General features: G+C 41.4%; 1 protein-coding gene across 2 annotated transcripts; it reads right to left on the bottom strand.

The window, feature by feature from the left end:
• Positions 1–2,622: 2,622 nt before the first annotated feature.
• On the bottom strand, positions 2,623–16,923 carry CHMP4C (charged multivesicular body protein 4C). 2 transcript variants are annotated; one of them, XM_075705870.1, is made up of 5 exons: positions 16,728–16,923; positions 9,627–9,804; positions 8,560–8,674; positions 4,996–5,149; positions 2,623–2,773 (listed from the first exon to the last, which is right to left on the bottom strand). In XM_075705870.1, exons 1-5 carry the CDS (start codon positions 16,921–16,923, stop codon positions 2,709–2,711), a joined length of 708 nt encoding a protein of 235 aa, XP_075561985.1. In that variant the 3' UTR covers positions 2,623–2,708. The 2 variants fall into 2 exon arrangements, with proteins under 2 accessions (XP_075561985.1, XP_075561986.1); XM_075705871.1 differs by having other exon boundaries at positions 5,041–5,149.
• Positions 16,924–16,990: the final 67 nt, after the last annotated feature.

The following is a 16,990-nucleotide window of genomic DNA, read 5'->3' as shown; positions in this document are numbered from 1 at the left end:
CATTTGTCACAGTGTCATCTGAATTTACACAGGAAAGAGCCACCTCCTCAGCTGAATTAAATCCCTAGAACCCCTTTGCTTTTGAAGAAAACCAGTCATCTACTGTCTCCCAAACAAATATGGCAACAAGCCCTCCAGTTCTGGAGGTCCATACTATATTTTGGTTTGTGTACATGACTACAGTATCTCTGAGTATAGCTTCACCAACCACACATGTCCCAGCCTGTGAACTGGTATGTGACTGTCCTCCAGAGTCACCAGCCACTACACACAAGCTTTTAGAGACGCTCACCCAAATGACCACAGTTTCTTTTCTTCACCCTTCATAAATTTTGCTCCTAAAGTGCCTGGTCTGGTATCAATAAACTGAAGACACCTGAGGCTTCCCAGGACCCACACTTGGCCAAAACATCGCTGGAGGTCAGCAGTCAGATGCTAGCTTGCAAAGGAGAAGACATTCCCTACGATTTCTTCTCCCCTGCAGGGTGTTCACATGGAAAGTTCTTGCACAAAAACAGCAGGTCCACATTTTCCAAAGCAGACTGAAAATCACTTTAGCTTCAAACTGGAAGCTTAGAGACCTAAATATACTAAGTGCTGTGTAAGTGCCAAGTATTGGAAAACTACTAATTCGACCAAGAACAGATGCTAGAAGCCAGCTTTTCCAAGCTAAGCACGGGACTATGTTGGCATGGCCTCGCATTTAGAAATACCAGATGTGTCCACAAGCACATGGCCAGCCTCACACGGCGATGCAATTAGCATATGCTAATACTTTCTGTATCCCATTCAGAGGCTTGCATAGACTGCATACCTTGAAAACAGGATTCCATCCAAAAGGATTTGCAAATGGATTCTAAATAACTCAGAATATTTGTTATTTTATTAAATATGCCTGATTTCAGCTGGCATCTCATCCTGAATTTCAGCAAGCATTAAAACCGAGTAACATTTTGTTAGTGTTTGGTTTCCTACTGAGAGTTCAAAATGTATTTTTAAATTTAAGGCAGTTGGGTTTGGGGTTTTTTTTGGCTTTTAAAACAAAAATTGAATAGTTCCAGGTTTTCTCTACTCTCAACAGAAAGGGACAATTTTCCTGGTACCTCCAAACTTTAGGACAGAATTAACACACTTCATTTTTTCCAGTAGGAAATTTATCCAAAGTAAAGTGGCAAGGCTTGATTCTCCTTTCATATGGATGCAAACCAAAAGTAATTCCTCTACAGAGAATGAAAAAAGTCCTGAAAAACTTAAATTCTCCATAAGGTTTGTAAATGTTGGGTTTCATCCACGGAACTCAACTTGAAAGGTTCCGAGCATGCCAGCATGCCACGCCCAGAAACATACATTAGCTTACGCTTAACCTAAAATCCAATGGGCTGAGGCCTATTGTAGCCTACCGAAGCTAAACACCCAGCAAATCACAAGCTGAAGCCCACAGGAGAAGGGGTCAGTCTTCTGTTGCTATAGATCTACAGAAACCAAGTCTCCCACTGTTCCCCAAGTGGTTCAATCATCAGTAAATTTACATTAATTTGAAAACAAGAAACCTAGATCAACGTGACACTGCTTCCCGCATCCCTAGGGACTCCAGTGTTTCACTGTTTCCTTGTGATTGACAGCAGGCTACTAGCATAGAGCTGAAGTCGTATTTAATAAAATTGGTTAGTACAAAGCAGCCTATTTAATTTTTGTTTTGTATTTGAACAGCGATTTCTCTACATATGTAGTAGTTTAGCACTGAGAGTGGCATTTGTTCCTTAAGCTAAAAAGCTGTCAGTTGGACAATAACACATCAACTTTACAAGTAATTCAGAATCAGCTTTTAACTGGGGTTAAAACTGTATAATTAAAAAAAGGTGTTACTAATTCCTTTGAGGATGGGTATTACCATACAAAGTAAAGACTCACCCTAGAAAGACACGGTAGAGAAGAACACAGGAAGGTCATATCTCTTCTGGATTTTTGACAGGGTTAGTGGAAATCAGTTTTGTTTGGCAGGGATCTGTAAGAACTTGGACATTTTGTTTTCCTCAATCAGTGTAACACTGTTCTTGAACCGAGTTGGAAATAGTTCAAAATACGATTCAAGCTGACCTACAGACATGCATGGGATATTCTGGCCAAAATTTAAAACAAAACAAAAAAATGTATCCCACTTCAAAAAACCTACAGAATAGTCTCCTCTTAATATCTAGGACACCAGAAGTTGCTCCAGGCAGACTGTTTGAATCTCCATGCCCAAATGAATGGCTCTCAGCTCTTGGGCTCAAAGGAACTTGCAAGTCAGGACATGTATAAAACTGTTTTGCTAATATTCAAATAGTCTGCACCAAATAACCCTCTAGGATAGGGCCTTGATGACTTACTGAACTTCTTCATTTCAACAATGAATCCAGCTGTGTGCGTGAGGCACACAGGTTTTACAAATCAGCAAGATATAGCAAGACATTACCTAATAAAAACTGATACTAATAACAAAACAGATCTCTGGCCAAGGCTGAAAATAACTTTGATGCTTGGAGGTTTTGGCAACTATTGCATTTTTTTGTTTTTAAAGTAGTTTTGTAATATGGCAGTAACACCATTCTCTGCAAGATTGGCCATAAAAAAAACCCAGCCTGTATGAAATGCAACCACACTAAATCGGTACAGTTATAAAAGAGCATTACAGCTCTAATGTTCAGTGTTATAAAAAGACCATGTTCTTATGAAGCCCAGGCAGCCAGCTGCTTCATTTCATCTTCATCCTCCGCTCTCTTCCTGGTCGATGCTGCAGAGAAAGAGAGATTAACAATAACTATCAACTAATGTAACAGTCAGAACCATTTTATTTGTTAGCATGAGGACTTGCATAGTGCTTTTCAGTCTGAAGATCTCAGATCATTTTACTGAGTAGCAAGCTAAACATAGGTAATGCAGTAATGAAGCTGATGAGAGATGCGACTATTTTGCCCTACCATTATCTCACATATAACCTGAGGTTAACAATATAGGTCTGATGTAAGTCCTACTGAAAGACTCCCACAGAAAATACATTTAATCTCTAAAAGCTGCCACAGAGAGTTAGCGTCCATAAGAATGCTGCCGGTTCTTTCACTGCCACTCGAGCAGGCACGAGTGACCTACCCCTGGCCAGCTGAGCGTCCCACTGCCTTTCCAAAGAGTGCTGAAGGGTTCTGCATGTGCAGGTCCAGTCTCCAAATGGACTCACCCCACTTTAATAAGAGGTATCATTTATTAAAAGGGAGAAAGAAATTCCTGAACTTACTTTGTTCAGGTGACATCAGTTAACTGCTGTGTTCACCGCAACAGCAATCCCCAACTCCGTACCATGTCCCACGCACACACTTTCTCTCTCTCTCTTTTTTTTTTTTTACCCAATCTCCTATCACACATCTTTCGCATCCGCTGAACTAAAACCTCACCTAAATAGTCTTCATTCACTGACCTACAAACTGGATGTCCTACAGCCCAGGTTCAACCTCAGGCTGTCTCCATCTGTGGGCTGTACACGTCAGGATTTGCATTCTTCCAAATATCAGTGGAACACTGTTACTGGGTGCAATACCCTTCTGTGTGTGTTTACAGCAGCCAGTTGGCTCCCGCCTGTGGCAGCCGTACAGCCGGGAGCCACCATTTTGAGAGGGGCTGCAACTACCACCTTCGGGGACTAAAGGTGGGAGAAGGACATGGGAGACCAGGGGTCCAGTCCCTGCTCTGCAAGTGCCACTGGCTTACTGTGCGACTGGGGAAGGTCACTACGCCTTGCTCCACCTCAGCTTCCTCATCTCTAAAATCAGGAGGGAAACATGCATCTCCAATTAGAAGCATTATAGAACCATCAACTGTTCTTATTTTGCTACTGCTGTGTAACAGTAAGCATCGAGTTTCAGAAAAGATAAGCCGGTTTTGCAAAGCCTTAAACTATATAATTGTAACCAGCTAATTTTGCCTGAAGCAGCCGTACAGACAGATGAAGTAGCAAATTAAGACAGCAAGAAGCACATGGAGATGGCCTGGGTTTAATAAAAATGTCAACTGGCACAGCTGGATCTGGAAAAGGATGTATGAACACACCATAAATGCCGATACTGCAATTTGCACTGGATTTTCCTAAATCCTTTTTTTTTTTTTTTTTAACTAGCTGTTCTGCAACTGACTTCAGTAGATGAGGCCACAATCCCAGTTTGAACATTTTAAACTGCTTCTCAGGATTTAAGTGTCATCTGCCAAAACACACATAAGAGTCTCTGAGCTGAGCTCGTCTAGGTAACCTGTGCTGCAGCAGAATGCACCATAAACAACCTGTGTCATGTTGTGTGCTGTCCTTACCATCAAGTATTTATACTCTTTTACTAGCATCAGTACACAGGAAGTCTTTCAGCTGATGGAGGACAACAGGGACACAGTGAAAGGTGTAGTAAAAGTTGACTGTTCCTGGCTTAATTCAAAATGAACAGGGCAGAACTACAGAAAAATAAAGACTACTGCTTAATACCAGGAATAAGTCTGTTCTGTAGAAAGAAAGCAAAGGAATGACAATATTTCTTTAAATGTGTACTTCCGGCTGCCTCCTTCATTTCTAATTAAAATACCAGTGGTAAATATCAAACCACTACCCTACAAAGCTGGACCTTTGTGACGCAAACATTTTGAATCTAGGTCAGACTCTAATTAAAAAAGACTAAGGATTTAATTGCCAAAAAGGAAGAAAAAAAAAAAAAAAAAGTCTTCCTATTCCTCAGTGATCTCACTACATTTCAGTAGGAGATGCAACAGTATATGTGCAAGGTCAAGTTCCCTGAGTTTGTCTCCCCAAATTTATAGAGAATTTGGTCCTAAATGCTTTCATACAGCAAAAACCAGAATTCCATTCTGCTTTTTCTGATAAACAGATAAAAAAATATAAAAAGGAATCTATAATACTTTAAAAGTTAAAACAGAGTTAAATATGTATCTGGAACTCTCTCTTCCTCTCCTCCTTCTCACAGCATGGGTTAATCATGAGAAATGTAAAATGCCAAGCAGGCAGTTTACCAGGGCGAGAAGGCAGCGATGTGGACGGAACACTCGGCAACCTGACATCTCTCATTCCCTTGTTCAATTCTTCTTGCTCCAGTTCTTCTAATTCTGCCATCAACTCATCCTAAATTCAAGGAGAACATTATTTACAAATTCATTGTCCTGACAGTGATCTCAGGCAAGAGCACATTTAACTACCATGAAGCAAAGCACTACTGAAAAAACAGTTTACACCTGAAAGCAAATATCAAAAACCAGCATATCACAAGTATAATTTCTACTAAATGTAGGCAATAACAATAAACCTCAATTGAAAGTTCAAAGAAGGACAACGGAAGTTAGAAACAGGACAAGGAATAAAATTAGAAAACTGATGGCAGTGTAATACTCATAAAAAAAGGCAAACATAGGGGAAAAAAAAAAAAGGTCCCTCTGCCATCCTCAGGTTTGTTCCAAACCTAGAGCCTGTACTCTTTAACAGATTCTAATTTTAATGTGCAATTTTTCCCATTTTAAAAAGCAAACAGCTTCCACTGGTTATAAGGTAGATTGTCACTAAATATTATGCTTCAGCCCCATCACACAAGTCTAGGATTATACGTGATTTCAAAGCAGCACTGGAATCAGAGCTATCCTCCTGGGTCTGGTTATCCACTCTTGAAGCACGTAACACTCTTGGGCTTTTAGATGCAGAAGATAATTTGGATAGATGATCTAATCCACTTGTAGAATACTAAAAATAAAAAGGCTATACGCCTTTAATAAAGCCACAGACTTATTCCTTGGTTGGAGTTTCCCAAAGAAAGGAAGCTAAATATTACATATTTGTAGAGAAATGGACCTTTGCCACGATGATAAAAAGGTTTAAAAAGAAACAATGGGCAAAAGTGGCTGGGGAAAAAGTGGCTGCAGCAAAGTGAGATCTACTAGGTATTGAAATGGGCTTTGCCTACCCATTTATACCTTCCTTATCACCAACATGGAAGTTAAAATGATAATTACATAGCCACCACAGGCCTTCCTAGACTTACTTTCTCATGTTTTTATATTTTAAGGCCAAAAAAAGGCTACAGTTTGCCTACCTGACCTAGTTCACAGTGCAAATCCTAGGACATCATCTAAAAATTTCAGCATCAGGTCCACACCTGATGATGTTCAATTCACAGCTGATCTCCCAAGGAATGTGCAAGTTGGGGCCCTATGTCTAACTTAGGCATTTAGCTGAGGTGCAAATGTATCTGTACTTTAGGTGCCTCAGCCAGTGCTGTGAATACAGGCTTCTTAAAAAGTTAGTGTCCAAGTTGTTGTAAAGTCAATGGAAACAGGTATTTCTGAAGACCTCTAGATGGTCATCTAACCCTCTCCCACACCAAATTAGCCCTTACCAACCTCTGCTGCACAAGTAAACAATTAAGAGGTAGTGTCAACCACAACAGGCTCTCTTTGAAAAAAGAAAAGAAAGAAAGAAAGAAAGAAGAAGAAAGAAAAAAGAGGTAAAGGAAACCGTGACCATGACCCCTACACATTTCACATAATAATGTAATGGCTAGAACATTTGCTCTTGAAGTGGGGGACTCAAATTTTAAGTTCTTCTCATCCTCAGACATGTATTTAACTTGTATTTCCCACAACTCAGGAATTACTTCACAGCTAGGCTGTGGAGTATTGCAATAGCTATAACAAATCCCCTTTCTCCTCTCGAACCTAGGCCAAAAAGAGAGCAGAGGGAAGATACCACATGAACTTTCAGGTTCCAGGTTTTGTCCACTGGAATGTGTGTATTTCGCATTTGATTATCAGAAACAGGCCTTCAGGCAAGGATCACCCCTCCCAGTGAGCATCCTACTCAGGCAGGACAGAGATTTTTTGCATTCTTCATGACACACACTGTGTCAACCCAAGGAGAAAGAACCCTTATGGTTTTGTGTCTATCTGGGGCAGTAGAAATTACATGCTTCCATGATCTCCTTACACCCATAGCACACAGGTGAAAAAGAAATCCAAGTGTGTGGTCAAAATGTCCTTCAAAAAATAAAATTAAGTATCCTCCTCCAACACAAATCGCCCAGCAATTAAGTCATTGATTCTAGCGCTCTTCAGCTGAAGTGGCCTGCAAACCAAGTTTCCCAGTTACTGGACAAGCACTGTAAGTATTAGGCTCCTATGCAAAGGCAGGTGCTGGTACAATGATGCCCCATGCGACAGTGGCTTATTTTCCAAAAACAGGAAATATGCCCATCAACTTAGACTAGTATCTCTTAGGAGCTTCCAGGTCAATCTACAACATGCTTACTAAGTCTAGACTTCTAAAAGTTAAGCACTGATGAAAAATAAGTGACACCGTATAACTGTTGAAGATGGCAGTATGTTTTTCAGTTGTTTGAAGCTCAGTTTATACAGGCCAAATCCCATTCCTTGTGCCAGTATTGATTAAATGTTTCTTGAAAAGTCTGTTTACCTTCACAGTGGAAAAATAGGAAAGCAGATAATGGGAACAAAATACAAAGCATCATTACTATTTTCAACAAATTATAACTACTGAATGAAGCCTCCCCTCCCTCCCAATCAAGCAAATATGATATAGCATATGATATAGCATTTCTATGTTGTCCATTTGGGCACGTAGGAATTAATTAGTTAGGGAGAGAGTGAATGGTTTGATTCTTTAGGATATTCTTCAAACGATCCCCAGTGCTTGGTCATTTTAAAACATAGTTAAAAACCAAAAACAAACTGGTGGTGATACTGAGCCTGATCCCCAGCTCTGCATTCCACAGATTGCAAGAATTTTGAGTATACTTGACCCTCGAGTCCTCAGCCATGGCTGGATAAGAAGTAAGTAATGCCCTGCTTAGATATACAAAATCAAGTCCAGGGACACTGGATGAAAGCTACTGCAACAAATTTTCAGAAGGTCCTAAGTGTCTTGTGGGGGTTTCAGAAGAAAAGAGCTGAAGGAAGAAACCCTATTGCTTCCAACAGGACTTACTTCTACCTAATGGAACTAATTCTGTAGAAAATCTCAAAAATGAGGAAAGAACCTGCATCTCCAAGCACCAAAAACAACCTTAAAAAATAGTACAAATATTCAGAATTGTGAACAGCAGCCTGTTCATGGCATAGGAACATGCACTTAGTCAAACGGATGTCTATTTGGGGCACAAAAAATTGTACGTTTCAGTGTCCACTTGGAGCAGTACAAATTACATGTTTTAGTGACCTCCTCCTTCCATGGTACAAATGAGAATAACAACTACAGGAGTGCAGTTAAAAATGCCTTTCTTAAAATTTATATATAAATAAAAAGTATTTTTAGATTTTACTTATATAGGTTTTTATTTATTATATATGTTAGTTGTATTTAATTTTTTTATATATATAAAAATTACAAAAATGTCCTATATAGGGTAAGCTAGAACAAAGGAATTTCATAGCCACACCTTTTGAGAAACAAACCACTGGAACAAGTCACCACACAACAAAATAACCATGGAGTCATTTAACAGCTAAAACTCACAGGCCTGAAGTACTAACCTCATCAAACTCATCACCAAAGGCAGCTCGGTTTGAGATAGCATCTGAAATTTCCTGGGCAATATCTTGCTGTTCAGTGATATCTTGCATCAAATCATCAATTTTGTTCAAATCCCTGGCAAGATAACATGGAAACATTTTTTAAAGATATATCATTCAAATCCTACAGAATAGACTCAGAAAAACTTGAACAGAACCTATTTTCTTTTTATGCCCATGGCTGTATAAACAGCAGAACTCACAGGGAATAACTTCCTTCACCTACCTACACCTTAACATTTCCTGGTAAGCTTCTGTGTGTTTTAGCCAGTGCAATTTCTTCCACTTTGGGATTATAACAGAAGTCAAACTGCAGCAGTCTGTGTGTGTCTCCCTCTCTGTGCTTCTCATACCTCTGCTAGCTGACAGTCACATCGCCTGGGCAGATCCCATCTCCTTCCCAAGGTCAGCATCTTTACAGATGGATCTCTTTTGATGTTAAGGTTTCACCAGAACTGGGGGGAACTTAACAGGACTATACACCATTTAAAAGCTTCCCCTTACTGTTAACTTCATAATTGTTTCAGTTCCTGTTTACTTCTCCCAGAACAACCTTTCTGATTTAACTCTGTTTATTCAGGCAGGAAAAGGCCTCATGAAACAATACAGGACATATAAAAACGCTACATGGACAAAAAAATTAATCCCCCTCTTTTATTTGGGTCTAATTAGTACTTTGAATCACAAAGTCCAGCTTATGGACTTTGAGGAAAACAGTCCACTTAATTTCTTTAACTAAGTTTTCTTCTGGAAAAACCAAGGGCAGAGGCCAGTCTCCACTGCCAAGGCAGACTTAAAAAAACAGGTACCACACGGATCTCTCAAGTGGACTTCCTTCTAGACTTGCTGTTAAGAAGAGGTATTTTTCTGCCACATATAACACGACACCGCCAACAGCATTCCTGACATTAAATGCCTGAACCAAATATGAAGTCAAAACTGGCTGACTTGATACAATAGGCTGTAGTGACAAAATAGTTTGAAAGCAGTTAGTAAGCTCAACTTGAAAGCTATTAGAAAGGACTTACATATTTTCATGTACTTTTTTCATAGCTTGTGCAGCATAACCCATATTCTTGAGTATTTCTGTGTTGGTGTGAGAATTTTCCAATGCCTCTCTCTGGAACTCAATGGTTGAAAGTGTCCCATCAATTTGAGTCAACTGTTTCTCATATCTCTTTTTTCTCTTCAGTGCTTGTAAGGCAGCTGGAATGGGAAGAGGCAAAGCACACTGTGTATTTTCATAGCAAAATGTAAGGCCAAGTAGTTCAGCAGCAAGCAGACCTGCAGAATTTATAATTATCACTCTCCTACCTTACTAGTAGGGAGACAAACTTTGACCACACCAGATCAGCAGCCTGTTTATCAGCAACATGCTGTTGCGTGAACATGCTGGGAAGCCTCTTTTAGATTAACTCCTTTTAGCACCACAGGGAAGAGCAGCTTCTTCCTCCACTGCGGGAGATCTTGACCTCCATCCTGTGCACCCAGGCAAAGCAGGGAAGATGGGGAGGAAAAAGAAGAACATCAGAGAGAAGTCAGAAAGGAGGAAACAGGCGAAAGAAAGAAAATAAGAGGTTGCAAAACATAAGTAAAACCCAAGGAAGGCAGCATAAGAAGATCTGTCATGATAACCACACCTCCACCAATGCTGCGTTCCAAACTTCATCTCAGCAGCAGAAAGTGTAAAGTACAATGGAAAGCCCAAATGGCCCAACCAAGCAGGTGGGTTACATCAGAGGAGGACTCACATTTCTCTGGCTTTCAGCTGCATCCATTTCTTACAATCACTTAGGACCATGATCTTTAAACCTTAGAACTTGAAAACATATAGAACTTTGTGGACACAGCCATAGTCAAATCCAGTTACTCCCCATTACCTTTGTAAATCATTGAGATTAGCCTTTTATATTTGCTAAGTTATAAGCAGCATACTTTGCCCACGGTAAATCATTACCAGAATAAATGCACATGACAAGCAGGAGGAAAAAAGGGCTTTCTCTCAGCCTCTGGGTGTGGAACACACACAATCTTGCCACAAAGCATTTGCTGACCACTGTCCTTTCCAAACTGCACATGTGCCAGGCAAAGAAAAAAAAAAAAGCAAAACAAAAAGAGACTGACGTAACCCATTGCTTTTTTAATGCTATTAATACCTATGTCCTTTCCCTTGTCTCTTACATTTAATTTTTAAATCAGGTTCAGAGCCAGAAAGCAACTGCAGCCCCCCAAACTCAAACAACTGATAGCAGCGATTACTGTCGCTGTCCTATTCAAATAATTGCCCACATGCAACAACACTGAACCTTGACATTGGGGTACGGAACTTCTCAAATGAAGTCAGGATCCCTCCAAGGAGGGGGCGTAGACCTACAGTGTGTAACAACACACTAAAAAATTTAGTGCTTTGTTGACAAATGCTTGAATCAACATGGTCAAAATTGCCCATCATTAGCTGCGCAAGGACAAGCATTTACACAGGGTAAGATACACAATGCCTTCTAGCACCTGCAGTAAAATGCTTCAGGACAGCAAACCACAATTGCAACAGCTTAATCACAGTATTCAAATTCAAAATTTTCCCAGGTTATTGGGGATGGTCCGAAGACCATGCATATTCTGGAAAAGATGCGTGAACCCCAGATGATGTCATGCAAATGTAAAATCCTCATTGGCAATTCCAAAATACATCAGTTTGACTTAATGGCAAATAATTTTTACCTGCTTATTATTTCCCTACTTATTTATGCTTATTATTGGTAGCATGAGGACACCAGCCACTCCCTTCCCCAGCTTTAGTTGAATCAAAATTTGATCCTGGATTCAAAGGTTAGGAAGCCAGAGATCCAGGTAAATGTAATGGTCTGAAACTGTGCATAACACTGGCTGTGCCAGAGAAGACTCTAAAGCCCTGTAGACTGAGGAGCACTAACTGGCTGATACAGAAAGGCTTCAGCTGGAGTAAGTAGCTACCACAGGGAAATGCTTCCAATCAGTGTTTTTCAGAAATGGGACTCTCTAATGCTGCTGCTGTTATTGGCTGCTCAGAGAAAAAATGGATTTCCTCAGCTACACACAAAGCAAGTTGTTTTCAAAATCCTGAAAGTTCCTGTATTAAGATTTAATTAAACCACACCCAAATTAAGAAACCACAGAAGAAGCTAGACTCTGTGTGACTTCACCTATTCATAAACAGCTTTTCCTAATTATTGTAGTGCAACATATCATCTTTACTAATTCTCTTTAGTTTTACCAGTGACTTATAGAACGAAGCACTTCACAGGAAATCAATTCATACTCCCTCCTTATCAACCAAGGCGTAATTCCCACATCACACTACATGATCTTTCTTGTTTAATTAAATGAATGCCCTTCATTGCACATTGTTTTGTAATAGCAGCTTCTATACCTAAGATATGAGAATTTCCTTGTTATTTGAAATCTTTTTCTGTTTTACAGATTATCATGAACTTTAAGTGCTTTTCTACTGCGCATACAAGCATTTTAAAACTTGTGTGCAACTCTTACAAGATTTAAATGCTTCACAGAAATGCTACTGCATTATAATAACCAAACTGAAGAAGAACATATCTATCAAAAAATAAAGAAATTGAGAAGAGAACATAAACTTACTTCACTGAAGGTCTATGAATGGCACTGAAAAAGGGCGTTGCCCATTCCAAAGATTTCAAAGAAGGAAGACAGCACAGGGAGGAAGACTCTAAGCAGGGATAAAGTCTGAGGAAGCAAGTGTAATCAATACCAATTCAACCAGGAAGAGGTGGAGGTCTTCTCCAGGAAAAAAAGCAATCTCATACACTGTCTCTTTTGTGCTCCAAGGAAGACGATTCAACTCCTGCATTTCATAATGAAGTGGTAAGCAGTTGGCTGGGCTTCAGCACATTCCCTGTGCTCTACTTCTGAGTCCACCAAGCAGGATACAGCTCATAGATTAGGAACCACTGCTTTTAATCTGAGTTTTTACTTTATTTTCAAGATAAGTGGCTAGAACAACAGCAGACTATTATGTCAATTTAAGTATACATATTAAAGAACTACTGTTATTAACATACAGAAGGACACCTTTCCAGTATCACTACTATGCTGATACTTTGTTAAAGAAGCAGAAATGGCCACCATGAAAATACTGGATCTCATTCTTGGATACAGTTCACAAACCTCCACTTCAGACCTGCAAGGGACTGATGGATTACAACTTCTGTTCTCCCTTACACCAGGGACAACCAAAAGAAATGCTGCTGAGGCCATAAAAATTATACCACCTTATGTAAACTCATTGTCAGCGTTCATAATCCTTAAAACCTTGTGGGGGAAGCCATATACAGTTACAACTGAGGCGCTAATTCAAGAACAATAATGCACTTGACTCATTATAATCACTCCAGTTCATGGCAAGACACTTGAAATGTGATCATGAAGATCAGAGAACAACAGCTCTAACTCACAGAACAAAGACGCACTAAGGGCTTGCTCATACATCCCCGCCAGAAACCCTCAGTCCCAACCTGTCACACACCCTGCCATAGGCATGACGGCCCTGGCCATGTTAACATGCAACTACTACATCATTGTTTGGTTTCAACAGCCTTATGGTTGCACCTAACTCATTGAAAAGGAATGCTACGTAGCTACGTAAGCCCTGCCCAAACGTACCACACAACATAGTTAGCAGCATCTACTTGTAAAAGCCTACCTGTTATTCCAGCTTCCTATATAGGTTTTGCCCTCAGTAGTACTATGTGGCTTTTTATGGTTAAGATTTAATCCTACTCTGGATGGCTTCTTTTAACTTTTTTTTTTTTTCATTTAGCCATTTTTTAGGAACTGTGAAAGATTCCAGGCTGAAACAACACTCATTCATGTGTATGTTATTTTCACAGGCACACTTCAGAAAACACATTTCCTTTTAAACAGAGTTCTCAAATATTCAGTATCATTTTCTGTCCTTTAAATTTTCCTGTATGACCTTCAAAATATTGAAGATGAAAGGCCAATTTGCCGATGGAGTTGGCAGTTGTCCACTGGCTGAAACCGAGATACCCAAAAAAGTACAGCAAGAGATATCGAAAAAAAATAATGAGTTTGTATCTGGAATGGGGAGAGATTAAAAGGCAGTACTAACTGTAAAAAGAAATATTGCTTATCATGACATAACCTCTGCAGGAGGAATTCCAACACACATTGCTGTTCCGAAAACCCTCAAGTGGTCTAGCTGCAGTAAGATATTCCTGGGGAATGCTGGAAATATATCACCCCAAAAGTGTAGCTAATTTCAGATTAGGTACAGGAACTGCAGGGATACTCACTTCATAAAGGAGAAGCCAAAAATATTTAAGTGATGTTTCACGTCTATTTGCATAGCTAACGTGTTACAGCTTTTAAATCAAATTAAGCCTACTGATGTCACATGAACCCATTCAAGAATCATCTGAACTCATGAAAAATTGCTGGTGCTTGAATCTGCTCTCTTGTGTCAGTGTAACTGACTCAAACTCACGCGCCTAAAATTCAAATGAGATCATGCTGATCTGGTACATTTTCCATACCTAGATACATCTTGCTCCAGTCTTGCACACTCCCATTTTAGTTTCCACAGGCTTCTCCACAGATGCAATTAAGAAAAAACAACATTAAAAATTACCTGCGAGGTCCCTTCGAAACATTCACTTTAACAAGCCAATGTAGATTAAAACTTTTATTCTCTCATGTGCGTGTACGTTTACATAATGCTACAATAGATGCTGGTTAGCACAGATTTCCTCTGAACTATATGGTACAGTATACCAGCTAATAAGCTGTTTTATGTAAATCAACAGCAATTAAACTGTAAAGCAATTGACATATCAAATGAAGGGGTATTCTTGGGGATTTAAGTTCACTCACTAGCCTGCTAAATTCAAGCACTTCAGCACAGCAACGTTAGTTTCTCTTGTTTCTCCTCTGACTGTAGTTACACTACCCTGTTTTGGCTTTAGAGACATTTTTGGCATGAAAAAAATCCCACTCTGTACTTCTTGCCCTACTCCTGTCTCTTTACTGTCCTTAACTGTAAGTTCCTGAGCAAACGACAAGATAAAAAGGACTTCTTTTTAATCACCATCAGCTCAACAATCCAGTTTGCAGCATGACTGCACAAACAATGGCACAGATAAAAATTGGGGAATTGCATACTGAGCACAGCAGTGGAAGCAAACACCTGGCAGAAAAGCTTCATATGTCAAATGCTACATGCCTGAAGCACAAGGCCATAGTTTGACGAACACCTGGAACCAACATCAACCAGCTGAGTTAAAGGAGACACAGATCCACCTTCTGCCAACAAGAAGTACTCATTCCTGCCCATGCACCACCCTCTCCTTCACAGGTGCCCAAGCACCTGTGCAGCTGCGAAGTCAACTGGGTAAGTGAAACTTAATGTACCCTGGGCAAAAAAATAACCCAGCCATAAAAAACCATGACATCTTCCAGCTGCATCCAGCTTTCTGAAACACACCCTTCAGGGAGCTCTGCGGAGGAAAGGAAGGGAGCAGCATGGGGGCAGGCATGAGGCAGGAAGCATTGTTTCTTCCTGCAACCATGCCAGCTTAAATTCCAGCCTTGGGATGCAGTTCCACAGCAGTGTGTCTGGATCTAAACAGAAACTGGTACAGTCACAGGAGCAGGCCTGTTTTCTTGCGTCAGACCTGTCACTCAAGCAATGGCACAGTGAAGCAGTCCCAGGAGCTATCTGGTCACTTTGTCCCACAGCAAATTAATTTTCAGCTGGATCACCTTCCTGAACTAGCTCAGCACCAGCACACAGGTGCCAGTGCCTGCACAAGGGGACAAGACTGACACCCCAGCTGAAGCCAGGGGAGCAGAAAAGTATGGGACTGGGACAAGCCTGACAGCTCCTGTACTGCAGAGCAGCAGGCTCAGTTGCTCTGCTGAACTGGCTTTACTCCCTCCAACTGTTTGTGCCTTCGAATCTGTCCAGTCTCGACCTTTCTAAATAACTGCTTTTTGCTAATGATTATTAAATGTTAAAGTATTACAAATACATTAAAGGGCCAACCAAAACACCTTTAACACACAACTCCTCACAGGTTCTAAGTTACGTGGCATTAACTTTCTAAATTATCCAGCAATAGAAAGAGCAGATGAAAGAGCTACTTTCTCATTACATCGCAAATCTTTAATTTGAAATGTTTTGCTTTGTTTTGAAGTATTTAAGGAAAAATAAAGCTCAGAGTAGACAAACAGGACTCCACGTGACTTTAGGAAGTAATTAACTTGTTTCTCAAAGGCCTGTATATCCCCAAGACACCACTGGCCACCATCATTTGCTTCCCAGAGATGACAACATCAGTATAAGCAGGATCCAGACCTTATTATCCTTTAGTATCCTCTCCTTTGCAGCTAACAGCAGCCCAGACCAGTAGTCACTAATGCTGTGAACTATCATTCATTTTTTAGTGATATCACGTACTTCTATGTGATTTGAGGCAAATCATTGAATCACTTTGTTCCTCAGTTGCCAGCAGTATATCCTCCAGCCCTCTGAGTGGGGATAATGCGAATTCATCCATGAATATACAGGAGATCCTCACATGCTTCAGCTCCTCTGCTATCTGCACAACCAATGCTCAACACCCAAGCTACGATCCCCTTCCCAGGCTGAGCAGTACTTCGCAGCACCGTTTATCCAGCTGAGACCTGCTTCGACCGCGGTGCAAAGCAGGAACGAAAGTATCGGATGGAGAACAACAGGCATTAAATTAACTAAGAACAAAGCAGCCTGTTATCAGCCCACCAGAACGAATCCACAGTGCACTGAAGGCTAACAGATGCCACAGACCCAAAGCCACCGCCGTGTCCCCGTGTGCACGCGCCGTGGTGACGCTTTGCTGGGAGCCCACGGCCAAATCACGGCACGCACCGCGTACCCAAGCCAGCCGACCCAGCCTGCGAGACCCCGAGTCCCCCCTCTTCTTAACAGAGGCGCCCGAGCCCCGGGATTTAAAGCCTCGCAAGCACCCGAGCTGCCGCCGGCCCGGCGAGGCGCGCCCAGGCTTCCCCGGCGGCGGGCGGAGGGCAGCGGGGCCCGGCCCCGGCCGCCGAGGACTCACCTCGCTTGTTCTTGGTGCCGTGCTGCCGGGCTACCGCCAGCTCCCGCTCGATCCTCGTCTCCAGGTACTCCTGCTTCTTGCTGAGCATCTCCTCCGTCTCCCGCAGCCGGGCCAGCGCCTCCTGCGGCGAGGGCCCCCCGCGGCCCTTGGAGGCGGCCGAGCCGCCCCCCTTGAAGAACTTGGAAATCTTGCTCATGGCGGCGGCCCCGGCTCGGTACCCGCCGACGGAAGGGTCTGCCCGGCCCGCAGGAGCCTCCCCGCCC

This window comes from Pelecanus crispus, chromosome 2 (genome assembly GCF_030463565.1).
Source record: "Pelecanus crispus isolate bPelCri1 chromosome 2, bPelCri1.pri, whole genome shotgun sequence".
In the NCBI taxonomy this organism is placed as follows: domain Eukaryota; kingdom Metazoa; phylum Chordata; class Aves; order Pelecaniformes; family Pelecanidae; genus Pelecanus; species Pelecanus crispus.
This window is presented reverse-complemented; position numbering and strand designations above follow the sequence as displayed.

Coding starts and splice junctions, on each gene's coding strand:
- CHMP4C (XM_075705870.1), bottom strand. CDS start 16,923: ATGAGCAAGATTTCCAAGTTCTTCAAGGGGGGCGGCTCGGCCGCCTCC. Junction 9,805..16,727: donor CGGCACCAAGAACAAGCGAG/GTGAGTCCTCGG, acceptor TTCCCATTCCAG/CTGCCTTACAAGCACTGAAG. Junction 5,150..8,559: donor TTGGTGATGAGTTTGATGAG/GTTAGTACTTCA, acceptor CCTTGAATTTAG/GATGAGTTGATGGCAGAATT.